The sequence below is a fragment of the Ictidomys tridecemlineatus genome, chromosome 7 (genome assembly GCF_052094955.1).
Source record: "Ictidomys tridecemlineatus isolate mIctTri1 chromosome 7, mIctTri1.hap1, whole genome shotgun sequence".
NCBI classification, from domain to species: domain Eukaryota; kingdom Metazoa; phylum Chordata; class Mammalia; order Rodentia; family Sciuridae; genus Ictidomys; species Ictidomys tridecemlineatus.
In genome coordinates this window covers 185,172,919-185,200,289 of record NC_135483.1, presented here as the reverse complement: position 1 = coordinate 185,200,289, position 27,371 = coordinate 185,172,919, and the positions used below count along the sequence as shown (strand labels likewise).

The window sequence follows — 27,371 nt, the reverse complement described above, 5'->3', positions numbered from 1 at the left end:
CCAGAACATCAATCAAAAAATAGCTCTGATTCCAAGTTCTGCACAGCTCTCACACTGTCCCAGGACTCTCTTATAAATTGTACATAGACATCTCTCAAAAACTTCCAAGTCCAAGAATCCAATAAAAACACCCATGGCAGCTTCTCTCTGCATCATAATGAAATGATTCTTTGAGTAAAAATTCATAACCAAGCAGAATTTTGCTAAATCAGATAGCTATTTTATTTGAGAGATTCTTCTGGCTGTCTTTCAAGACACTGGAGCTTGGGATTTCTTACTGTCAGTGACCCTTCCTCCCTGTTCTATGACAAGAGATAGAGAAAGAGATAGAGATGATGTTTGAGGTAAGCAACCTTAAGCTACTAGAGGCAAAAATCAATTTGATATCCTTTATGCTTTGTGAGTGTGCAAATTCTAATATTTATTCAAATATGCACTAATCCGGAAGTATTTCTTTGGGGAGGACAGATTAAGGCATGCTGAAGGTAGATGCCAGAATAGACTGAGGCAAGAGTTACCAATTAAAATGGATGTTGCACATTGGATTTGACAATTTGGAACAAACATTGTATGAATTTTTTTCTACTTATAGCCACTTTATGGTACATTCCAGTTTTTTTAAAGGGGAAGTATTGCTTGAAAGAAAGAGAGGGAAGAAGGAAGAGCAAAATTCTTAATTTTTAGATGAAACAAGGAGAGCTTCCGTAGTCAGGCCTTGGAAACTCTCCAGTGTCCAGCAGGCTCCAGGAAACTCGGGGGATTGTCATGGTATTAGAGCCAGTCAGAGGTGCCAGAGTCAAAATAGGCCACGCTGGCCATAGTAAAGGCCCAAGTGGGAGTGTATGTAGGTCACTTACATGCTTTGAATTTAGACAGGCCAAGTTTACACAATTATTTTACAATTAGGCTCTGGAGAAACACTGAAGGTTCTGAATTTTTAAAAAGGTGCTTGTTTCACAATATATAAGAAAATTGCAACATCCACTTGAATGATGGCCCCAGTGGCTGGCTGGGTGTGGAGGAGCCAGGCAGGGAGTGCTGTTTATGCTGCCGGTCAGTCCTTGCCCAACACAGAGCTGGCATTTGTCTTGGAGAGTGTTTAGGTGACGGAGTGGCTCAGGACTAAACAAGCATTTTCTTAGCTACACTCAATAAATACTATTTTCAGGGAATGAAATGATTAATAAAAGTAGAACATAGTGCTCTTAGCAGTAGAATTTAATTTCACAGTATTTATTGAACATCTGCCATGGCGTTGCATGGGAAGTTCAGGAAGTATTGATAGGAAGCAGGGAGACCAAACCCTGTTGACCCTGGTGCCCTTTCTTCTCCCATGGAGACTCTGGTCCCTTGTCTCTTAAAATGCTTCTATTTTACTCTCAGCACATGTTCCCAGCCTTCCACATATAAATGCACATGACAGGGGCACAAATTGGCCCCACAGGAGACCTGTGCCTAGCAAGGGTTTGGGCCTCCAAGGGAGACTAAATTAGCAATATTGCAAATTCTGCTTTTGTTTGTAGCAGCTGCTACTGTGGTGTTCTTATTTAAAGAAAGTATTTGCTTTTCTGTAAATACAAGTAAATTTCGTACCTCTTGTCATAGCAAAGAAAACTCTCTAAGTGGTAATCAAGGGATGAAGCTGATTTAAAACAAGTCACTGAAATTGAAAATATTATTGTCAGCAGCACCGTCTCACGCTTTATGAATTCACCAATTTTTCTGCCCTGGTGCTGCTTTAAAGTTGTTGAAACTTATTTTAACTAACAAATATTTAATTTAAAAAGTAACATGCTTACAGTTAAAGAATCAAGTTCGTGTGGTTACAAGATGACCAGGGCAGCCCAAGGGACTAGCTCCCTGTGCTGACCTTAGAATGGAGTCCTTACTTTGCATTCACTCCACTGTCCTTTGTCCTGCCGTCTCTCTGTCTGGCACACTCTTCCCACACCCACGGATGTTTCTCACCATTCACATCTCGTCACTGTGTTCCCACTGTAGAGGTACCCCTTGGCCACCCTCTCTATATTGTTCACTCCCCCACCCTAACCCCTCCTTCACTCATGTCACCTGGCCTTATTATCTTGTCCTTATTCCTCTCTGCATTTACTTTATTGTTGCTGGTTCATTTTCTGTCTCCCCTCTGGGTTGGAGGTGCCTTGAGGGCAGGGGTCTTGCCCATTTATTTATAGTTGTATGCCCAGCACTTAGAAATGGCGTGGCCCATGGTACACCCTCAGGGAATAAAGGGTGGTTGCAAGAATTACATAATGATATGATGACAGTGCCTGGTACCTGATGGGAATCCAGCAAATAGAAGTTTGCCAACTGTCTCTGCCCATCTGCCTAAGCTCTGTGTATTTAAGGCTGATTTAATTAATCTGAACTGTTCTGTCTTGCGTGGCATTTCATTACACTGAGTACAGTAAATCATACCTCCTTGTCTACAAAGTAGTCCTCCCTTTGTGTTCATTTGAGTATAATGTAAATATTTTTTATCTGGTTTTTCAGGCCGTCCTTGCTGGAAGGAACCATGAATTGGCATTTTTCCTTCTTCCTCTTGACCACAGTGACTTTGCCCTTTGTGTGCTCCCTGTTCAACCCTCTGCCTCTCGAGGAACTAAGCTCGAACATAGGGATCCAAGTTTTCAATCAGATCGTCAAATCACGGCCTCATGACAATATCATCGTCTCCCCCCATGGGATCGCATCTGTGCTGGGAATGCTGCAGCTGGGAGCTGATGGCAAGACGAAGAAGCAGCTCACCATGATGATGAGATACGGCGTGAATGGTGCGTGTGCCTTCTGTGCTCCCCAGCGGGGCCTGCAGGAGACCTGCATTAGGAGGGACACTGTGGGGTCTTTGCTATCGCCCTGAGAAGCAGAGCATCCGGAGGTTATGCTGCTGCCAGCTGGGGCCCAGGGTCAGCCTCTTCTGCAGAGAAGATGCTCAGGAGCTGGGGGTCAGAGGGACTAGCCTCTTTTGGTGTGGCTTTGTGTCAGCCACTACATCTCTCAGTTCCCACCTCCAGTCTCGGCCACTTGCACGGTGGACACAGCTAAAGTGCATTGAGTCCTAAACGTTCTTGTAAAGCATGACAGGAGGGGAGGTGGCAGAGGGCAGCACCGGGAGCCTCCAGGTCTGGAGCTCTCCTATGTGTCAACTGTGGGAACATTCCAGGAACCTGCCCAGGTGATAAAGTTACCTGTAGCTATACACGTGCATGCATGAATAATGAGTGACATCAGAATGAGCTCGGTGGACTGGACCGTGGGCAATTTTTTGATGTGACCATTGGGAAAACTGGGTGTAGGATACATGGGATGTCCCTTTCTATTGTTTTAAAACTACTTAACTCTAAAATAAAAACCTAAAAATATTTTTTTCAAATTAAGGATCCATGAACGAGGTTTAGTTTTATCAAGAGCAAAAAAACCCATTTTTAATTACCTGTTTAATTGCACCATGCCAGCTTGTGTCATCCTACACCTCCAAGTCACATTTCACGTCTGGGCCTTAGCTGTTTCATTGGAAATCAAGGAAATCTTCCTACCTGAAAGCCATTTCCTACCCCTGCAAGCCACTCATTTCTAAGAATCATCCCCACCTTGATGCCTTTGGCAGGGAGAGTAAGAGGAGAGGGGCAGGGATCTGTGTTTCTGAGTGCCTCACTCTAGGCGCCCACTGGCCTGGATCTCAGTGGGGCCTCCAGGGCCTCCAGGACCAAAGGTTTAGCTGCCCTGCTCCATTATCACAGCGTGAAACTTCTGTCTTGAGTTGCAGTTTGTTCACCTGTTGGAAACAAGGAAGGGATGAATTCTTAGAACACACTGTTCCACCCCCTGCTTGGATGTTCAGAAACTGGGTGATTTATAACTTCATTGTGAATCGCTGTGAAGATTTATGGCTTTTCCTACTGTGATCCAGGCCCTGCCAGCCAGGACAACTCCAGAACGGCAATAGGTTCTTTTTTTGTTTGTTTGTTTTAATGCTCAGCCACATGAACTTGAAGTCATTATTTCTGAGGTTTTCATAATATTGTCCTGTTGGCCACCAAATCCATCCACACCCATTCTTCCTCCAGAATTGCTACCAGTCACATGAGGATGGTGACGTCAGAATGCAGGTCATTTTGGTCCTGGAGACCTGGCCCCTGGGTGCTCAGTGGTAATACTCCCATTGGAGAAGGAGGCAGGTCAGGACAGTGGCGGAAGAACTGCCCTGGTCTTTTCTTCATGGGATACGTCAGGCCTTTTGGAAGGGGCCTGCGTCAAAGCAAGCTGGCACTTGGCCTTGGAAGGGACTTCAGCCACTGCAGCCCATTGCTTTCTCGCTTGTAAAATGGACCTAGCCCACAGGATGGTTGGGGGGGGGGCTCAGAAAGACCCATGCGTATTGAAAGCCCCTTTGTGGACCATGGGACAACCATGCCCTGCCCTTGTTGAAGGGGTCTGAAGGACATCCATTTAGAGTGACAAGTCAGCCCTTTGGAAGACTGTCAAGGTGACTGGCAGGTTATTCTAGGACACACTGTGGTTTTGAAAAGACACCAGGTGTTGAAGAAGAATCTGAAATTCAAGCTCTCTGTAGAAACAAAACATCTCATCCTTATAACTTATTTTTTTTCTTTTTTGTGCTCTAAAACTAAACGGAGCATGTATGAATGGCTCATGTAAAATAAAGCTTATGTTGCCATAAAATTAATGTCTTTGCTTTTTGAGCTTGATATCAGGGAAAAATCACATTGTTCTGGTTGGTGGCACATGGCAATTTTTAATAGTCTTTCTAATGCTTATTTTATTCCTCTTTTTTTTTTTTCCCAAAAAGAAAAAAAAAAGTCACATTGTTAAATCCTTGGCAAGAAAGGAAGTAGCACTTACAATTTGTAGACAAGAGAGAGAGTGAATTGGAAGTTCCCTTTTTGGATCCCCACGTGGCTATAGAGGAGCATGCCAGCGTTCAGAAGGACCTGGTGCCCTCAACACAACCTTAAGAGACAGTCCCCTGAGAAAACGGGAGACTTGCTGCTCCTGCTCGCCTGTACTTATTCGCTGTAATACAAAAGCTCGTCTTAATGCTTTTTTCGTAAATATTTCTGCTTTCCGTTTTTTTTCCTTTAGGAGTTGGTAAAATGCTAAAGAAGATCAACAAGGCCATCGTGTCCAAGAAGAATAAAGACATTGTGACAGTGGCAAATGCCATGTTTGTCAAGAATGGCTTTAAAATGGAACTGCCCTTTGTTACAAGGAACAGAGACGTGTTTCAGTGTGAAGTGCAGAGTATGAACTTTGCGGACCCAGTGTCCACCAGCGATTCCATCAACATGTGGGTTAAAAACGAGACCAGGGGTGAGTGGCCACAGTGTCTGGTGTGACTTTGCACTCCGAGTGGAGGGGTGAGGTGGACTCCAATTCGTAGAGAAATGCCCGGCTGGGAAGCCCCTGGGGGCTGCCTGCCTGGAGTCGGGGCAGGGGCAGCGCTGGGCCCTTCACCTCTCCCTGTGGCTGTGTCTCCTCTGCAGTCCTTGCCCACAGGCACTTGTCTGTTTCAAGGGTTTTCTGACGTGTCCTTCCTGCTTTTGCTGCTGTCGTCCCCTTGTCTGGGACATCCCGTTCGTCCTTGGCGTGGTTTGCCACTTCACCTCTAGCTGCCCGCTTGTTCCATCCCCTGACCCTGAATGCCCCCTCAGGTTCTCCTGGCCTATGATCATATGTCAGCAAACTCCCCATTACAGCCTTTCCGTCTCTCACGATGATCACTCATTTAGGAGTCTCTACCTCATTCATTAGAGGGAGGAGATGCCACCACCAGTGTTTTAGACCTGCTGGTCCGTAAACTGGAGGTGCATGTGGAAATGTTTAGGAGGAGCTGTGGGCTAGAACAACAGAGGACGTCGGCTTCCCTAAGGCTAGGAGTGCAGATTTGGGCACCTGTGGTCACAGAACAGGCAGTCACAAGAGTGGTAGCTAAGAGACGCCCCAAGGAGAAGCCCAAGGTCAAAACCCAGGGAAAGCACAGCCTTCATGTTTCTCAAAGCACAGTCCTGGGGCCTGTGCATCAGAATGACCTGATGCATGTTTAGAATGCAGAACCCTGGACCCGGCTGACCGAGTCAGACTCTCTGAGGGAGGCACTAGCCGCCCATCACCCTGCTTACCTATGGGAGGTGGGCGAACCCTTGGAGGAGCTGGTGAACAGTGAAGAAGAACGCTCAGGGCAAGTCAAGCCCTGGTGGTTTTGGCAGATCCCTCCTCAGTCACTGTGCAGACCATTCTGTTTTCCTGAAACCATGACTGGCTCAGGAGAGCGGCAACACGTGCTCAGTGGTGTTTCTGGGCCATGGAGTTTGTGGACCTGGAAAGATAGGCAGCCAGCAGCAGGTGCTCTCAGATCTGGTCCCTGACCCTGTCTCTGGCTGATGATTGTGTGATGTCATTACACCAACCTGGCCCTCCTCTTTATCTGCAGGATGGCAGTATTAAATTATGTTAGTGTGCCACCTGGTGGTTTTCAAGTATTTTTAATATTCTCTTTAATATCCTAAAATGAATTTTACAGGTAAATATACCCTCTGCCCACATACACCAATTAAAAAAAAAAAGACAATGTCAAACCATAAAAGCAAGGGAAAATAAAAGTAAGTAATATATGTGGTTCATAGATAAACTCTTGGGTGTAACTATACCTGAAGACATAACAAAATACCAGATTCGTAAAATAATTGTGAACTGTCAGCTACAAAAGCAGGCTGAGATAGCTGTGCTGTACTAGTGACTCAAAAGCCCTGAGCCCTGTTATTACCATTGCTGATGCAATTTTTTTCTATAGTTATGCAAAATGCTTCATAAATTTCAAAACAAAACAAAGCATAGGCTCCATTTGATTTTATTTGCCTTGTAGTCATATTTCTGGCAGAATACACACATACAAATCTATTTCTATGGATGAATAGCTTGGGTTTACATGCAAAAAGAGTAAGGTTCTGGGCTCAAATGATTCTAAGCAGGCTTCTGACTAACACAGATACTGGGTGGGTACTTGAAAATCATGCAAGGAGCAGGGCAGTTCTTTATCATATGAGACTCTTGAACAGTGCAGAGCGTGCAGCTTCTCTGGCTACTAGCCACGCAACCAAAGATGCTCCCACAAGTTTCTAAAACTGGAAGATTGAGGAGTTCATCCCAAGGTGACACTAGTTTCTTCCTTGTAGAGAAGGAGAGTCAAACACGCAGGCACTTGGCTGTACTCGTGTTGGGTCTGACCTGTCGGACCCTGCAGTCTCGGTTTCTCCAGGTAACCCGTGTGCCAGCCATGTGGGCTCCTCTTGGTCCCCTTGCTTCTCACCCTGTGTCCCTTCTCAGACCCACACATGCATCCAGCAGCCTGGGATGTTTTCTATCCTGCTTCCCTACATCGATGCCAGCTTAATTCTGCCTTCATGTGAGTGGCATCATAGTTTAAAAAGCAGGTTCTGGGTTTGAAGCTCAGTTCTGCAATGAACTAGCTATGTAACCTTGGGCAAGTGACTTGACCTCCCTGTGCCTCAGCATTCACCTCTGTAAAATGGAAATGCAATAGTGACACCTATGAGAGTAATAACATGGCATAAAGATTGTCATGAGGCCATGAGTAATACATATGAAGCATTTGGCAGAGGCCCAGGACTTAGGAATTGTCCAGTCTGTGTGAGCTGTTTGTTATTTCAAGTAGTGCTTCCTCGAGAACACCATCCGTCCTTGTCCCTGCTGATTGGTTCAGAATCCCTTGCGTTGGCCCTCACAGTCCTCAGAACCACTACTCTAAGGTGTTTGTAAAATAGCAGCTTGGTGCTTTACCAAGTCTTTATGCCAGCCCACCTCTGTCTCAGCCACAGCTCTTTGAGGGCAGGGATCATATTTTGGTCTCTTATATAAGAGTGCCCTGGCACCCGGTAGTTGGGTGGGTATCCCAGGATGATGGCCAGCTGGATGATGGACACACATTTGTGGCAGTTACTGATGGCAGGTCCCAGGTGCCTTCTTGCCTCCATACTATGCTTCTGTTACCTTTTTTCCCCTTAGCCTTTCTTTTCCCATCTATTGTTTTCTGCCTCCTTATTATAGAATGATCCTAAAAGTGGAAGTTGTAGGCATTATTTATTTCTGCCAAAAAAGGCTGAGGAGGCTTCCTCAGACACTTCGGAGCGCTGCGTGCGTGCTGCCCGCAGGGCTGGTGGAATGGGTGGCAGTGTGCTCGCTCTAGTGCAGGTCACTTTAGCTGGGGAGGGAGGCAGTTGAAATGGTGTCATGGTGTTAAGCCTCGGGCTTTATGGAAGGTTGAGGGAAGAGGCATCTCACAGGAGGTAGGGAGGAGGGTCATGGGAGGCTTGTAAATAGAGAGGACAGTGGGGCTACATCTTTAAGTATAATAGGGACTATACAGGGTGATGTTCCCATCAAAGGCAAGAAACAACATCACTATGCTGGGAACGAGGTCTGAGGAGCTCACTGTTGGAGGAGCAGACCTCGACCCTTGACGCCTCTTCCCCCCCAAACCCACCACAGTGCCTGCCCAGCCTTGTCCTGAATTGAATGATGCCTGTTGATAGCTTACTGTTCCTTTCTAGTCCCAAGTGAAGGTGGCATTGCCGCCCCCTTGTGGCAGTTAGGAGGTGCAATGAGGCTGTTGTAGAATAGAAATGTCACCTGTGCCATTTGCCATGGCTCATTGAAACGTTTGCTTCTTGTGCCCAGGATCCCCTTAAGCTTCAGTTAAAAGGGTTTAATGCTGTCTGCTGAGTTAGGTGGCATGGCTTCTTTAGAATCTGTTTATTTTATTGTCACCACTTGAAGAATTATGTCTCACATCTGTGTTATTGAGCAAAAAATTTCAATGAACTAATTTTAATAGTGTGCACATGTATACACACACACACAGAGAGAGAAAGAGAGAGAGAGAGAGAGAGAGAGAGAGGGAGAGAGAGAGGACTGAATATTCAAATATTCAAAGACCAAGCCAAAAGAACCTAAATGAAAACCCAGCCAGGTGTAGTGGCACATACCTGTAATCCCAGCTACTCAGGAGACTGAGGCAGGAGGATTGCAAGTTCAAGGACAGCCTCAGCAAGTCAGTAAGATCCTGTCTCAAAATAAAAAAGCTTGGGACTCAGGAAGTAGAACATTTGCCTAGCATGTTTGGTCCCTAATACCAGAATAAAAAGGAAAAGAAAACAAAAGACAAGCTTCAGCCATAATCTCCCTCGAGAAGAGCCTTGTGGGCATTGTTGGGAAGCTGTTTTCACTCCTGATGCAAATAAGACAGACCATCCCTGACATCTCATGCACAGCATCGTCTTTCAAAGTGAGGAGGTCATCAAGACTGGCTCGATGACTAGTCAGGACCTAGTTCAATGCCTGACGTATACATGGAGAAACTACTGTTCAATTTTAGCTCTTTTTTTTAAATTTTATTCTAATTTGTTATATATGACAGCAGGATGCATTGCAATTCATATTACACATATAGAGCACAATTTTTTTCATATCTCTGGTTGTATACAAAGTATATTCACACCATTAGTGTCTTCTACATATACTTTGGGTAATTATGTCCATCTCATTCCACAATCGTTTTTACCCCCTTGTCCCCTCCTTTCCCTGACCTCCCCTTTACCTATTCTAGAGTTCATCTAATTTTCCTATGCTCCCCCTCCCAACCCCACTCTGAATCAGCCTCCTTATATCACAGGAGACATTTGGCATTTGGTTTTTTAGATTGGCTTACTTCCCTTTGCATTATGTTCTCCAGCTCCAACCCTTTACCTGCAAATGCCAATCAATTTTAGCTCTTTTTTTAAGTAATTATGAGGCCTATGATAACCAGGGATTCTAAACATTTCAGAAATCTTGACAAAAATCAAGTGCTTCTCCTCGTAACTCTGCATGGGCTGAAGTATTTATTTTTCAGGTGTTGAATCAACCCAGTGAGGAAAAAAACAAAGCAACACAAAACCACTTCTCTTGTGGGGACCAAGGACTCTCACCAGCAGTCATTGTGTCTGTCAAAAATCAGTAAAAATGGGGAAGATTAACCAAATAGAGTTTATTTGAATGAGTAAACTATTCTAAACCAGGGAGGTGAGAGGAAATTAGCTGTAATTTCTCAATTTAAAGTTTGGTTTCTTTTAACTAAGGGATCTCCACATTCTTTTCCAGTCTTGGATTTTTAACTTGTTTTAAACTCTCCTTGAACATGGTAAATTGGGTGAGAAAAAAATTAGAACGTATAAAAGGGTGTTTGAACGATTGTTTTTTAACGTCCTTTAAAAATGCATTGGCTTGTAGTTCCACCTGATGGACAGCCATTTGCCCTCACCATGGCCACCAGGCTGAGGTTTCTGCTTCTTTGCTCTTGGACTTCACAGGCATGATCGACAGCCTGCTGTCCCCAGATCTTATTGACGGCATGCTCACCAAAATGGTCCTCGTCAACGCAGTGTATTTTAAGGGTTTGTGGAAATCGCGGTTTCAACCTGAGAACACCAAGAAGCGAACATTCGTGACAGCAGACGGGAAATCCCACCAAGTGCCAATGCTGGCCCAGCTCTCCGTGTTCCGGACTGGTAAGTTCTTGCTGGGTGACGCCTGTCCTAGAACATGCTAGTGGCAGGAAGCTCTGGAGGGCTTTAACTTATTCAGGAACAAATCTTAAGTTTTACTTTTTAAAGTAAAGGGGCAGCGTAAGGTACTAAAACTTGGGATTTTTTAAAGTGCATGGTAAATCATTGTACTATGCACAAAGATTTTGTATTAATACATAATGGGTAGGGTTTTTGACTGAAAAAGATGAAAGGATAATTCATGAAATAGGGATAAATGGGCACTAAACACATGCAAGGATTATCAAGTCGTTGGTAGTCTTATATTTCTAAGTTAAAAGTGAAGGTAAAAATTAAGTTTATTTTTCATTTAACATATCAATAAAAATTAGGATTGGTAAAACCCAGGGATGCTCTGGGGTTGGGGGAAGAGGGCCTCCTGAGCTTGTATGGTGTTGGGGCTGGTGCTTGTCCCAGCTCCCCACTCCAAGGAAGATAATCACCCTCTAGCAAATAAGTAGAAGTCGGCTATCAACATAAGAGTCAACCCTCATATCTGACATTCCATATCTTCAGGTTCTATCAATCTCACATTGAAAATATTTTTTAAAAAATGCGTGTGTTGATATTTTTACTTGTGATTATTCCCTGAACAAAACAGGAAGTATCACAACTATTTATATAGCCTTTTTCATCATATTAAGCATTATAAGCTAGAAATGATTTGAAGTGGATAGGAAGATGTGTGTAGTACTTCATGGATTTATATAAAGGACTCGAGCATTTGTGGATTTTGTTGTCCTTGGGAATCCCAGAACTGATGCTCTGAGGATAATGGAGTATTGTGATAATTAGATTTAGATTTACGTAAATAAAAAAGATTGTACAATATATGTTTGATTTCAGAAAACAAGCTATGAAGCAGCAAATGCTGATGAACCTTATTTAAACTACTTTGCAAATCCTCATGTCTGTAGAAAGATGTCTTGAAGGATGTTCACAGTGGTAGGATTTCAAATAATTTTTTTATTTGAATTTGAAATTTCTTTTAATGTGCAGTTATCAGTTTAACAGGGGAAAATATAATCACTGACGTCTTCCGTTGTACCCAAGTCAGACGTAGGTACCCAAGGGTCGTGGTTTCTATTTCTCATTCACTGAAGCACTCTTGATCTGATAACATCTTTGTTTTTCTTTTGCAAGGTAGATGTTGTAGCTGTAGGGTACACCTGATATGGGAGTCCTAAGTGTTACTTTCTCATGTTCAGGATGCATCAGCTCCAAACAGCCAGACCTTTTGCCAGCTGCCTGATTCAGATTAAAGTTAAGGAGTGGTTCATGGGGCCACAGTCTACTTTACTTTTCCTATTGATCGTTCATTATCAGTTAAGCTTCTAGGGAAAAAAAATGCCAAATTGTTTTAGTCAATAAATGTTTTTTTTAAATGTGTGTTTTAAGTACAATGCGTTCTTAAAACCCCCATGGGAAAGTATTGTACTATGCAGCTGAGCATAATAAATGCCTCCTTTTAAAAAAATTATTGATGCATTATAATTATAGATATTAGAGGGATTCATTGTTACATATTCATACATGCACACCACATAATTTGGCCAGTTTTGTTGCCCAGTACCTCCCTTCTTCCTCCCCCTGGTTTGCCCTCTCTTCTCTACTAGTCTCCTATTTTCATGTAATCCCTCCCCTTTATGTCCTTTTTTCTCTGTAGCTTCCACATATGAGAGAAAACACGTGACCCTTGACCTTCCGAGTTTGGCTTATTTCAGTTAACATAATGGTCTCGAGTTTCATTTATTTCCCTGAAAGCAACATAATTTCATTCTTCCTTGTGGCTTAATAAAACTCTATTATGTATATATACCACATTCTGTTTATCCATTCATCCGTTGATGGACACCTAGGCTGGTTTCATAGTTTGGCTATTGTGAATTGTGCTACTGTAAACATGTAATACTGTAGTATGATGACTTAATTCTTTTTTAAATTTTTTATTCTTATTTGTTATATATGGCAGTGGAATACATTGCAACTCATATAGAGAGAGCACAATTTTTTATATCTCTGTGTACAAAGTGTATTCACACCATTGGTGTCTTTATACATGTACTTTGGATAATGATGGCCATCTCATTCCACCAATATTTCTAACCCCATACCCCCTCCCTTTCCCTTCCACCCCTTTGTCCTATCTAGAATCCGTCTATTCCTCCCTCCCATGCTCCCTCTCCCAACCTCACTATGAATCAGCCTCCATATATCAGAGAAAACATTCGGTATTTTTGGGAGGTGAATGGCTAACTTCACTTAGCATTATCTTCTCCATCTCCATCCATTTACCTGCAAATGCCATGATTTTATTCTCTTTTATTGCTGAGTAATATTCCTTTGTGTGTATATACCACATTTTTTTTCAGTCCATTCATCTACTGAAGGGCATCTAGATTGGTTCCACAATTTAGCTATTGTGAATTGTACTACTGCAAACATTAATGTGCCTGTGTCCCTGTAGAGTGCTATTTTTAAATCCTTTGGGTATAGATCAAGGAGAGGGATAGCTGGATCAAATGGTGGTTCCATTCCCAGTTTTCTAAGGAATCTCCATACTGCTTTCCACATTGGCTGCACCAATTTGTAGTGCCACCAGCAATGTATGAGTGTGCCTTTTCCCCACATCCTCACCAACACTTATGGTTGTTTGTATTCTTAATAGCTGCTATTCTAACTGGAGTGATATGAAATCTTAGAGTAGTTTTAATTTTCATTTCTCTAATTGCTAGAGATGATGAACATTTTTTCATATATTTGTTGATTGATAGTATATCATCTTCTGAGAAGTGTCTGTTCAGGTCCTTGGCCTATTTATTGACTGGGTTATTTGTTTGTTTGTTTGTTTGTTTGGGGTTTTTTTTTTTAGCTTTTTGAGTTCATTTATTTGTTGATTTTTTTTTCTTTTTTAAGGAATGAACTCTATGCAATGAACTTTCCTCTTAGTACTGCCTTCATAGTATCCCAGAGACTTCTATATGTTGTGTCAGTGTTCTTATTTACCTTTAAGAATTTTTTAATCTCCTCCTTGATGTCTTTTGCAACCCACTGTTTATTCAGTAACACATTATTTAGCCTCCGGGTGTTGGAGTCATTTTTATTTTTTATTTTGTCATTGATTTCTAATTTCATTCCATTATGATCTGATAAAATGCAGGGTAGTATCCCTACTTTTTTGTATTTGCTGAGAGTTACTTTGTGGCATATTATATGGTCTGTTTTAGAGAAGGATCCATGTGCTGCTGAGAAGAAAGTATATTTGCTTGTTTTTGAAGGATGAAATATTCTATATATGTCAGTTAAATATAAGTTATTGATTGTACTATTGAGTTCTATAGTTTCTTTGTTCAGTTTTTGTTTTGGAAGATCTATCCAGTGGTGAGAGAGTTGTATTAAAATTACCCAAGATTATTGTTTTGTGGTCAATCTGACTATTGACCTTGAGAAGAATTTGTTTGATGAACACAGATGCTCCATTGTTTGGGGCATATCTATTTATAATTGTTATGTTTTGTTGGTGTATGGTTCCCTTGAGCAGTATGAAATGTTCTTCTTTATTCCTTTTGATTAACTTTGGCTTGAATGCTATTTTTTTTTTTATTTGAGGATGGAAATTCCTGCTTGCTTCCGTAGTCCATGTGAGTGGTGTGATTTTTCCCAACCTTTCACCTTCGGTCTGTGGATGTCTTTTCCTATCAGATGAGTGATGACTTCATTCTTTAGGATAATACCCAGGGATAGCTGGCTCTATACCTAGTCTTTAGACTCTCTGTACTGTAAGTGGTTCCTTTTGCTTGAAAATGATTTTCACTTTCTGGTCACATTGAGCTCCCAGAGCAGGGCCGTGCTGCCTGAGAAGACTTCATTGAAACACTGATGCTACCCCCAGGCTCAGCGGTTTTATTTTAGGTCATCTTTTGTACATACTCTGCATTCTATTAAAAATTAAAAGTGAGGTGTTCTCACTGTATTTTTTTTTTTTGTGGTTATTGTTGTTGCTGAAAAACAAGCCAGTATTCCAAGATTAATATGCAAGGATTTTTAGGCATATGTGTGCAAGATTCAAATGTTTGCTTTCATAGAAATATAACTTTTTTTAGTAAATGGACTGCACCTAGAGAGGAACACCTCAGGGTAGCTTTTCAATTAAGAACTGATTTGTTCAAGAAAATGTGTGTGTATTAAAGAAAATGATAAATAAATGTATTCTTATCATCAGTTATGCCACTCGACAGAACCACAGTGTGTGTGCTCATGTCTTCCCTCTGCCTCCTGGATACGTGCCCTCCCTTCTCTGCCCCCACAAGTCTGCTTCGGTGGACTCCTTTGCCCTCTGGCTTCCTGTGGCGTTGGCTAGTGGGGAGCTGCTGGCTAGAGGGGGGTGAAGGAAGAAGAGGGTTTGGGGCCTTGACTTCCCAGCCCTGTTCCTGCAGCACTACACCTTGCTCCACTGAAGATCTGTCCTGACGAGGGGGTGCCCAGGCAGTCTTTCTGGGTCACTGCCCTAAGGCTGGCAGTGGTGCCCACTGTGTGCTGTGTAGGGTGCCATCTCTAACAGCTTCTCTATCCTGCCCCTGCTTTGTAAGTAATGCTGTCTTTAAAGTCTGCTGAAATGACCCTGTCTGGTGTCTTTCTGTTTCCTGTCCCTGACTGGTCTGCTCTGAGCCAGAACTGAGCCTGAGCCTCTCCTCCTTGCTCCTTCACAAACACACACACACACACACACACACACACACACACACACACACAGGGAAGCGCCTCCTGTGTCCTCCTCCCCAGCCTCTCTGTGCCGTCGGGAGTTTGCTGAGTAGTGTAGAACTAGACCCAGCTGCTTTCATGGGCCATGCTGCAGGGTACCAGGGTGTCCTGTGTGGCCTGGCTCTCGCCCTGCCACCTGCCACCAGAGGGACTTTCGCCATGATGGGCAGGCTTGTCCTGACCAGGCAGGGGGAGCACAGAGGCTGTGGTGCCCATGCAGCCTGTGGTTCCCCGACTGCAGGCCACTCACGCCAGCCCCTCTGCCATCTCCTCCCTCTGCCATGGTCAGCAGTGGGCTCTGGTCCCATGCTCACCTGGCCTGCGGTGCCACCTGCCAGGTGTTCCTGGGCCTCAGGGAATCCTTGCTGTCCTTGATCACTTTGCTGAAGCGTGGCCATCCAGTTTATCTGAAGTTCCTTCCTTCCATTGTCATCAAGGCATCTGAGAAGGTTCACTGGCTAACATTAAGGAGGGAGGGTGCAAAATTAAAGAGGAGAGAAATCCTTCTGACTTAACACCCCGTAAAGTGTAAGCACTTCAAGGATATTTAAAAAATGGAAACTTTAAAATTTTTTTTAGTAGAAGTGTATTTCACACTCACTGCAAGATCAAATAAACAGTATAAGTTCCCCTATAGTCACATTTCCTAGGATAAGACCCCTACTAAATGCTAGGTATATCATTTGAGATTTTTTATAAAATATATAAAGTATTTATGAAGCTTTTGTGCATATATAAGATTAAAATGTAATTTCTATTCCATAACCTGCTTTTTTCCTTAGCAAGACTATTATGGAAAACTTTTTCTTGAGGCTTTAGGTGATTTTACCAGCTGGGTAGTATTCCATCATCAGCTTGCCTTAATGTCCTATCGATGGCCATTTACTTTTTTCCTATAATGAACAGCACTGCAATAAATATTCGTAAACATCAGTTTCTAGATTCTTACATCAGTACTTCTAAAGGTAATTTGCTCGAATGAAGATTGCTGAGTCAAAGTTGTTACTTTTTTGTCTTTATGGTTATGATTTAGACACTAGGAACTTTATTCTGCAAAAGATCACAAAAAATAAAAAAAAATCAGACGTTCATTTGAAGCTTGTCTTTCTCTTCCAGGTTTGCAGCTCACACCTGTCTGACATCTTACTTCTCTACTTGCCCCCTACTGATGATATTCCCCTTCTTGCCCACCTGGTTTCCCTCTGAGGTTCCTCAGCAGCAGATGGCTCCAGTGCTCACCCAGTTGCTGAAGCGCACACACTGCCCTCCCCCACCCCATCATTTCTCCAAACTCCTCTTGGACTCCAGTCCACAATGTCCATAGCTATATGTAGTCAATCAATTTTTTTGTTTTGTTTTGTTTTTAATTTCATTTCCCCCAGAGTTTTTTAAGAGCTCAGGAAATCCATAGTTACTTTTGGTATAAGGAAATTAGAGGGACTTTCATTTATAAAGCTTTCCTAGTACTGAATATTTAAAATAGTCTCTTTGATTTTAAGGCTGAGAAGAGTTCTTAGCATTTCACTGAGTTTAGTCATATCTCCCCTTGTAGGACTTAAAGTGGGAATAAGAGTATTATAGAGGGCTTTCCAGGAGAACTGGAATTCCCAAATCTCCTCATACTTGCAGTACTTGACTAGTTTACTTATTATGTTTCCCATAAAAAGTTTGGTTGATCACCATTCATCTAAAAGAAGAGACTTGTCTGTTCTTTTCAGAGTGAGTGAACCTGCTTCCCACTGTATACACTGCAGACTGTCATTGAAGAACCCCTGCTGTAGTTACCAAGTGTTGAGGCGCAGGGAGCAGGAGTGGGCACTTTAGAGGAAGGAGCTCTGGGACCACAAGCAGCTCCACACCCTGATCCCAGCTCCCAGGCACTTTCCTGCTCGGGAGTCGAGTTCCAGGGTAGCAGGTGTGATAACCCTCTGTGCATTGATTCTGTGGTCAGAATGAGCAGTGACCTAACGTCGAAGAAGTGAGCAAACTTCTCCTGGAAGTTTTGGCCATGTGCCAGCCTGTGCTGAGCACTCTGTACATATTATCTCATTCCATTTTCATGCAAGGCATTATCACAGCATTTTACAGATAAATAAACTTAAGACTGGAGCTAAGGAGCTTGCCAAAGTCTCAGAGCTGGTGTGCTGTGGAGGGAGTCCTGAATCTGGGTTCCAGGATCTGCTGTAAAGGCTGTTGTGGTGACCAGACAGAAGGAGAGGAGAGGTATTGATTTCTCTCTCAACTCCTCAAGCTGCCACCTGAAGCCAAGCATCTGATGTTGGTCAGATACTGTGGTCAGAAGCAGAAGTAGAACCTGGAAAAGGTCATTCGTCACGCAGATGTGAGCGCTGGGTGCAGAACACTTGTCAGTATTGCTAATCAGTGGTGGTGTGTAGCCAGTCAAGGATGGCTTAGTCTGTGGACAGGTGTGCCACCTCCCCACCTCAGGCATGCCATGCTCTTTCATTATTCATAGCCTCCATCCTTCTCAGCAGAACAGTAAATATTTCTAAACACAATTAATGCCTCCAAGTCCTTATGTTATGCCCTGGAACAATAATTTATTAACTACTTACCAGATTTTTACAGTTTCTAAAAATCGGCTCTGCCAAAATAGGACTTAAGTTTTCTTCTAGGATTAAGAGGTTTGTTAGGAAGTGATCTTTTTTTTCCCCTCATTTTTCTTGACTTCGCAGTTTCTGCTGAGACCATTTTATTGCACAGACTGAAAATGAAGATGAAGAGTGCTAACTTTGATCTCGGGTAGCCAGGCTGAGCTGACTTGACAGCATCCTGAGCCGAGGCGGGTGGTGCTGGGTTCCTGGATGGCCCACAGGCTACGCAGCACGTGGCAACCCTGCTGACGGCCCACGTCTTCTTCCCAGAGGAGCAGCTGTCATGTCACCTTAGAGCATCAATATTCTAGTAGCTTCACTGTTTTATCATATTTTATGGCTAAAAGCATTTGTTTTGTGACAAAGATCCCGCTCTTTCTCTCCTTGTGCCTTTTGCTCTCTCCCTGGACTGGTCCCTCTCAGACCTGGCTGCTGAAGTCCCCCATCTCCAGTGCAGTGATGGCCGGGGGGCTTCCCCAGAGGAAAATCCAGAGAAACTAGTGAAGGAAAACCCACCTTTTTATTCTTTCATAATTGTGTTGTCCCTCAAGATCATTTGGAAGAGCAGGAGCCAAAATTCACTGGGCACAGACCCTGGGCCAGGCCTGCCCAGGGCCCCAGCTGTTTTCTTATTTAATCGTCATGCCCTTTCGGAGGCACAGACTGTAGCACCCTGACATCTCCATTCTGTACACAAGGAGGCGGTTCCGACAACGGCACCAAGACCAGAGTTCTTAAAAGCTTGATGTGCCTAATGAAACACTTCAGAAATCCACCATAAATCTGGAAACACTAGTGTCCCATTCATCTAATTAAGTTTGTGTAACTCTTTTCAATACATGACTGATTTAAATATTTAATTGAATTCTCTGGCATGCTCTATGGAAAACTTTCTCCGAGGGTTGGTTAGTAGCCTTCCTGGGCCTCTTGCCATGAGCTGGGTGGCAAGCTGGCACCCTCCGTGATTATGTTTTTTCTTTTTTTTATTGTACACATGTATTTAACAATGCAGTTTTAGCACAGAATGCTAAGAGCACTTTTCATATTTTGTGGAGAGGCTTGAAACACACAGACTTTCTATTGATATTCATACCCATAGCACATTCAGTTCTGACTCCTAAATGGATGCATTACAATTGGTTTAGAATTTAAAGGCTTAATGGCAAAAATCAGAGCAGGAAAAAATAGCATGTAAGTTTATTTTACATAACTGGCTAAAAAATAAATTAGATAATAAATACAATTTAATACGGTCTCATATGTCCCGAAGGAGGTGGTACCTGATTTAGAGAGCAATCACTATGTCTAAATAAATAATTACCTATTTGGAACTTCTGCAACTGCAAGATCACAGAATGGCGTGGCTCTTTTCCACCAGTGCTCAGTTTTGCTGCTTGGTAGCCATCTTAGCCTTTTGTTCTTATTGTTGCTATAACAAGCGATCTAAGACTGGGTAATTGATGAAGAATAGAGGTTTGTTTGGCTTGATGTTCTGCAAGCTGGAAAGTCCAGCAGCATGGTGCTGGCATCTGTCAGAATCTGGTGAGGGCCTTCTTGCTGCATCATAACATGGCGACAGGCATCACAGGGTGAGACAAGCAAGCATGCTAGCTCAGGTCATTTTTCCTTTTCTTATAAAGCCCTTATACCAGTATGGGGACCCCACTCACTGGAGCTCATCTAGTCCCAATTACCTCCCTCAGGCCCCTCCTCCTAATACCATATACATACGAATTTGCAGACTAAGTTTCTAACATGTGACTTTCAGGGGAAACAGTGAAACCATATCACTTGCTAAATGTTTTTAACGTTTTACTTGGAATTAAGAGGTCAAATTAGCCTGGGAAATATGGGGATAGATAGGGTTAAATGCTTTTCTCAGCTGTGAAATGCCTCAGCCTTCACAGTACTGATATAGATTCTGAATCTGTAAGAAGACTTGCTTGTGTACTTCCCAAACTTACTACAATGTGGAATGTCAATGTGTCTATAGAGCAGCTTCCAGATAGTGTATGCTCTAGACAATATTTTGAGATATGCTGATTTAAATCATTCTTGAGATTTTCTTAGGAGATGTAAGTACCCTAAAATATCTAAAAACCCTGGTGGTAGTTCCTGGAGAGGTGCGTAGTGAGAAGGGAGTCATGGTAGCGAAATAAGGCAGACTGTTAAACTTCTCTCATTGTGACCTCCTCCAGTAAAATAGGGCCAGCAGTGCCTACCTCCTGGAGGCTGCAGGCTCTGTGTCTGTCCAAGTGGTCGGTGTGCGCCAGGCAGAGTGGGCCCTAAATGATAGAAGCTGTTTCTCCTCTCTCTTCTTTTCATACACACACAAACATTTACCCAAAGTAAGGAGCATAGATAATACAATTGTACGTATATGGGATTCCTGCTAAATGAATAAATTTTAGCTGTTCTTGTCACAAAAATACATAATACCTCCTCTCTCTTTAAAAAAAAAAAAGCAAATGTGAGATGGTATGTTCATTTGTGTCACTATTGTAATTATTTTGCCCTCCATATGTATCCCATAACATCATGTTGTATACCTTAATTATACACAATGCAATTTATGTTTTAAAAAACTGAATGAAAAAAAAACTGATTCTAAGGTAGACAGATCCATTCTTTTATTCATGTAAAGGTCAACTTCTTGTAAAGCACTGTATTCCGAGTGCCTAATGATCTAGTTAAAGTCTACTCAACAAAATTGAAGTAAGGTCAGTGGTGCCCAACGGCGTTCTGTCTCGACTGAAGAAAGGATTCTGCACCAGGGAAGGAAGAAATCATTGACCTTATCTTTGTCCTTCTGAGGAAGCTACTTCTGGTAAAGGGAGATTCTCCAGGGGAATTGCTATCTTCCCTCCAGGGCTCCCCTGGTGACCAGCAATCACTCATGCCCCTTCAGAAGTCATTGAAGGTACATTGAACCTGCCTCCGATTTCTTTAGGGTCTACAAGCACCCCTGGTGACTTATGGTACAACTTCATAGAACTGCCCTACCACGGGGAAAGCATCAGCATGCTGATTGCCCTGCCAACCGAGAGTTCCACCCCACTGTCGGCCATCATCCCCCACATCAGCACCAAGACCGTAAACAGCTGGATGAGCATGATGGTGCCCAAGAGGGTCCAGGTGGTCCTGCCCAAGTAAGTGGCCCTTCCCTAAAGGAAAACCTGGGATTGTCGCATCAGTACCTATTACGGCAGATACCAGACAGCATGAGGCTAAAATATGGCACATCATGGAGCCCATTTCATTTTGCAGAAACTGCATGGTGGGAATACAAGGCTGAGCTTTTCTGAAAGCTTTCTTTCAATTTTGGTAGGATAAAGATAGTAAGAAAGGAGAGATGGCAGCCTTGGTCTCCGATCTTCCTCCACAGGAGCAAAAGTTCTTCATGACTCTGTAACAACTTTTCATGTTTCATTTGGGTGGAAAAAAAATTGAGAAACATATGCACGTTATCATAATATAGATGAAAATACAATGACATTTAACCTATTAAGCCCCATCGTCCCAGGTATGAGACATCTATAAAAACTTAGAGCAATAAATAATACCATTTATGCAACTTTTGTAGTAAATATGTTTTTAGGGTTCTATTCTTTTGGGAAGAGTAATAGGCTAATTATTAGAGCATTGGGAAAATGTAGGTATGAAAATACAAAGGCTGTATAAAGGCTGTCAATTATGATTTACAGCTGTCTTAATGCACCTGTGTCAACTTTGTTGAAATAGTCACAAAATTGAAGACTTAGAACTTAATCAGTTAAGAGAGTTCCATGGATTTTTATAAGGAGCATCATTTTAGTTGTTTCTTAAGTTTTAGCTAGAAGTTACTAATGACCACAGCCCACACACTAGCTGGTAAATAAAATGTTTTAGAATCTACACAGGCAGAATTCTTATATTAGCAGTAAGGCAATTTTTCTCTTATACCTTAAAAGTAAAATATATATGGGATTTGAGCTGTTGTGACTTGAGGGGAAAAGTGATCCCAAATTCTATATGAATCCTAATTTCTGACAGTTCAGACAATGCCTTGTCCATACCTGTGAAGGAGGGGGTGAATGTCTGTCCTTCCCATGAGTTTTTCGACATTACCATTCTCCCACTATCCAGATTGTCTGACTACCCATCCGTGGTGGTAGTGGAGAGTCTAGCAGCTTTTGATTCTTCTGTTACCAGCTAAGTAATCAGAGTAATAAATTTACAATAATTATTAGAACTCCTCCCCAAATTTTTTGCTGATACTTTTGCAAAGTAAGCCTTCAAGTAGGCAGAGCTTGATACAAGTGAATCCGATGGTGGCATTGTGAGCCTTAGAGCTGCCTTCATGGCCCTCTGTGTTGGGAATCTGCTCACTTTCCCTTGCTGCTCTTTTTGGGTGAGAGCAGGTATGGGAAAGCATTCCTAGTGATGGGTTTAATAGCTGGCATTCACATGTGCATGGTCCCCAAGCCAGACTGGCCACAAGTATCCAGGAAACTCACACCAGTACGATGCCACCTACTCGTAATGCTTACTCCTGTTTCCACAGTGAGATGTTTTCAGAATCCCAGCATGCCTTATCGGAATCTGTCTCCTCTCTTCATCATCTCCAGTCCCAGTAAGGAAGGTGGTACCTACAGCGCCCGCCAGGGTGTGGCTCTTTAGTTGGATGTGGGGAAGAACTGTAGATAATCTAGAGTAACCAGAGACTTGTCACCACGCTGAACCCTTGCCTTGGTTTAAGAGAAAGGGCTTCTTGAGCGTCAGCAGGGAGCCTGCTGCACATGAGTGTGAGTCGCCCACACTTGCTGTTCGTGTGTCCTGCTCACTTGTCAGCTGAGTGAAGAGGAGCTAAATTTCAATACTCACCTGGTATTTAAATGTAGAATTAAAAGTTCAGGTACAGTTCAGATTGGTGTTTAGATCCTACTTTAAAAGACTCCATAGCCAGGCACAGTGACACACACCTGTAATCCCAGCAACTTGGGAGGCCGAGGCAGGAGGATCCCAAGTTTGAGGCCAACCTGGACAACTTAGGGAGACTCTGTCTCAAAATAAAACAGTCTGGGCTGTAGTTCAGTGGGAGAGACCCTCGGTCCAATCCCAGTACCACAATCAGTCAATGGAATCTGGCTTATAAATGTGCACCAATTCCATCATTTTGTATCATTTAAAGCCTTGTGATTTCCCCCTCCTATTTTCTGCTTTCATGTAGGTTCACAGCTATGGCACAAACAGATTTGAAGGAACCACTGAAAGTTCTTGGCATTACTGACATGTTTGATCCATCAAAGTCAAATTTTGCAAAAATAACAAGTACGTACAATTTAGAATTTACTCTTAAATTGAATAAAATGTTACAGACTGGGTTTGATTTGTTCAGAGGGAAGCAGTCTAGAATTAGAAATGTGTTGCCTTAAGACTGTTTTGATATCACCAAATCACGCTATTTACCTTCATCACTTAAACGGGTGCGTGTCATTTCTCCCCTCATTTCACGTGTGCGTGGCAAGTTCCAGTCTCTGTACAGCTGAGGAAGCACTTTGTGCATTGCCTCTATTACCTAAAAATATGGCTTCTGATTAGATATTAATTAGGTATTTTGGCCTTTTATTGCCCATTAATCTTTAATAACATAAATTCAAATGGGTCTTGACTTTGCCACAGCAGCTAAGCCATGCTCTGTTCTCTGCTTTTAAAATTTAGAACATAGCAACCCTTCCAAAGAAAAGCCTTGGCTGAGACATTATCTGTATGCCAGGTTAGGTGTTTTTCCCGTCGACTGGTGAGAAATCAGTTTGTTACCAACCCCAGTTGCAGGCTACTGAGCACCGCATACCTGTTCTGGAGACTGTGAAACTCCCCTGGTGAAGCATTCTGGGCCTCAGTTTCCCCATCTGTAAATACCACCTGAAATTCTTTCTGGGTGTGACATGCTGATAAAATATTGTCTTGCTTCTTACTAGGCTTCCTTTTTAAAGCCCTGTTGTTTTCATTTTTTTAATGAAATTCTTTGTGATTGGAGTTGAATTGACTAGAGGCTCTAAAACACGTGGGGGCTGGGCCTCTCTGGAAGTGCGTTCCCTCAGCAGAGATTGGAATTCAGGACCAGTCACAGCCACTGACAGTCCCTCGGTCTCTGGCACTGCCTGAGGTCACTGCTGACAGTTTTTAAGAACTGGAATTTGCCATGACTTTGAGGTTACTTTTCCCATGAAATAGATGGCCTGCATACCAAACCGTTGCTGATTCCATTTTATTTTCTGGAAACAGGGTCAGAAAAACTTTACGTCTCCCACGTCTTACAAAAAGCAAAAATTGAAGTCAGTGAAGATGGAACCAAAGCTTCAGCAACCACGAGTGAGTGCTGGGTGCCCCGAGAGGGCCAGTCCCAAGAGGGAAGCCGAGGCCCAGCACAGTCCTCACCTCAGCAGTCTCCTAGGCTGTCCAGCTGGGCCTCGGGGGGGCGACCTGCAGAGACAGCAGTCCGGATGGACAGACCAGTGTTTCACGGAAGTGAGAGGCATCCCTCTAGGATGGGCGTCATCACGCCCTGTGAAGAGCCAGATAGGACATATTATGCATTCCGCTCTGTGAGCCACACGGTCCCCATCACAACTCCGGAGCCTGCCAGTGTAGCATGTAGGCAGCCGTAGACGATGCAAGTGAATGGTCATGACCATGTCCCCACAGCTTCCTGTAGTATCTGGCCCTGTAGACTTGGCCTGAGGACAGTCTCAGGAGGATAAAGCACACTCTGGCTTCTCGTTGGCTGAGAAGATCAGTCCTCAGATTGAGACATAAATAACAGCAAGTACGTGTAGGAAAATATGCTGTAAGCTTCCCCCAGGACAGTCAGAGAGCATGTGTTGAATGACATCAGGATTGCTGTGCAGCCTTCTTGATAAGTAGAGCACCCTCATCTGCTCTGCTCGGTGGCTTATGTAATGCAGAAAAAGACGGAACAGTCTTGACCCTCCACCCCTGCAGTTGTCCATATGAGACTGGATAAAGAAATCTGGCCAAAACCATAAAGTGAGCTACACTTGATGCCGGCTGAATATTTCTGGTAGTATTTCTGGTGTCATTTATACTCACAATAGACACCACATTGCCTTTCTCAAACACTTTTTTTTTATTCCTTTAAAATAACATTTCACATGAAGACCTTGAATAAGAGGCTTGAGATTTTTAAGATGATCTTTGTCTTTTCTAGGTGATTGTGAAATCTAAATCTCACCAAAATTATTACCAGTTTTGCCAACTAGTGTAACTTTTCAGACCAGTTATGCAATTTGTGGGACACTGGGGAAAATGAAAATATGGAGCCCCTTTTTCAAACTGTCTTAAGAATTTCAAGTCTGCAACAGCAGGGTATTAAGCCAACCAAGGGGCCCTGTGTCACCTCCCAGATCCTGCTGTCCCAGGCAGCTCAGGCTACCCTAACAAATGCCTCAGGCTAGGGGCTTATACTACAGAAATTTATTTTCTCACAGCTCTGGAGGGTGGAAGTCCAGGAGCAAGGAGTTCTGAGCAGGTTGGGCTTCTCCCAGAGCCTCTCCCCTTGGCCTGTGGATTGTGCCTCGTCACCATGCTCACCTGGTCTTCTCTGTATGCACACAAACATGGCCCGCTCGCCTTTCTAGAAAGGATACCATTCTTGTTGAATTAGGCCTGACCCTGATGATCTCTGCTTGTCCTTGATTGTCTCCTTGAAGACCCTGTCTCCAAATACAGTCACGGGGGGAGGGGGTTTGGGGCTTCCATGTGTGAATTTGAAGAGGACATAACAGCTGCTAACTATTAATTTTCATAACCAAGGATGGAATGGTTTGCCCCAAAATCACGATAGGTGTCCTTTATAACATTAAGGCAAAGCCATCAGTGCTTTCCGGGAATCCAAGGAAGGGGACTGAGTCATTGAAGCAGGCGTGGGGCGGTTCTGCCTCAACCTACCCTTGTCACGGGCTTGCGATGGGGGAGCCACCATTGGTGAGCATGGCAGAGTAAGCAGGTCTGAGAGCCATGAGCCTGAAGGCAGATGTTCACCTGAGGAGTTGAGCAGCAGTGTGAGGTAGGAGGTCTAGATGGGTGGCCTGTATTCCCGAGGCGAGGAAACCTAAATGAGGGGCCAACGGACAAAACTGTTGAGAGCTGAGCTGGGCCTTCATGTACAGAAGAGAGGTAACTAGGTTAAAAAGGCCCAGGGGGCGCCCGCAGGTGGCGGGTGGTATAAATAAAAAGTAACTAATAGTAACAGTGAATGGTGGTCATGTCGTGGCCGTCAGTGTCCTAAGAGCTGTATGTGTTTTATGTCATTTAATTTTCATAGACTCCATGAGGAGCAAGGATGGTTTATTAGAGAAGAGGATGCTTTTATAGAACAAATGAGACAGTAAATGTAAAGGGCCTGACCCAGGGTAGACGTTCAGTAAATGGTGACCGTTGAGGCGGTGACAACACGGCCAGCCGGTGGAGTAGGAGATGAGTGTGTCTTCAGACCCCAGTGTCTGAGGGTCATTGAGCCCTCTGCCTTGTGGCCTCCTGCTGATAACACATTTCCTTTTTCTTCCCATAGCTGCCATCCTGATTGCAAGGTCATCGCCTCCCTGGTTCATAGTAGACAGACCTTTCCTGTTTTTTATCCGACATAATCCTACAGGTAAATGAGCCTCCTCTTCCATTGTTCTCTGTTAGAATTCAGCCATAGCTGTGTCCAGCAATATTGCCCTTCGTCTGTTTCTCCTGTGTCACAACCACAAATACTTGGAAAAATAGAACCACCTACCTTAACGAGGTAGGGAAGTCAAGGCCGCGGTTGCAGAGTATGACAGAGTTCTTAAAATACCCATAGGATTTTAGGTTTGGGTGCAGTGATTATTGTGGTGATGTGTAACCTACAAAGAGGTTCCACATCCCATTGGGACATTTTTGACATCTAGTGATTTTTTTTCTATATTTTTATAAATGCATTAGTTAAATTTTGCCAGAACCTTTGTGTTTTCAATCTTTAAGCCTGCCCTGCTGTTATGACCTGGGAATTGTTCATCCAGTAGCTCTTAGCCCCACAAGTCATGGGTTCAAACCTGACTCTGGCCTTTAGCGTTTTCCATAGCTCCATTATGAAGTATGAGATCATCTTTGGGGAGAGTAGAGAGCAGGCACTAATACATTTTACTGTTATTTTAATAACAAAGTATTTCCTTTTCCCTCTGCATCTTCAACATCCCGATTAGCATGCTGCAAGAGCTGAGCAGTCAGGTGCAGGGGCCCGGAGCCATGTGTGTCTACTAACCTTAACTCTAATTAAATTAATATAATTAGAACCTCAACTTCTTGGTCACACTGGTAACACTTGCAGCAC

At 43.3% G+C, this 27,371-nt stretch overlaps 1 protein-coding gene across 1 annotated transcript in view; it reads left to right on the top strand.

Moving 5' to 3' along the window:
* Serpine2 (serpin family E member 2) overlaps window positions 1-27,371 on the top strand; it is a 59,251-nt gene that overhangs the window by 30,853 nt on the left and 1,027 nt on the right. The window contains exons 2-8 of the mRNA XM_078018092.1: window positions 2,512-2,792; window positions 5,122-5,349; window positions 10,404-10,601; window positions 20,964-21,162; window positions 23,223-23,323; window positions 24,281-24,367; window positions 26,586-26,669. Coding sequence (XP_077874218.1) covers window positions 2,534-2,792; window positions 5,122-5,349; window positions 10,404-10,601; window positions 20,964-21,162; window positions 23,223-23,323; window positions 24,281-24,367; window positions 26,586-26,669 — 1,156 coding nt within the window. The 5' untranslated portion in view covers window positions 2,512-2,533. The remainder of the gene's footprint in view (window positions 1-2,511; window positions 2,793-5,121; window positions 5,350-10,403; window positions 10,602-20,963; window positions 21,163-23,222; window positions 23,324-24,280; window positions 24,368-26,585; window positions 26,670-27,371) is intronic.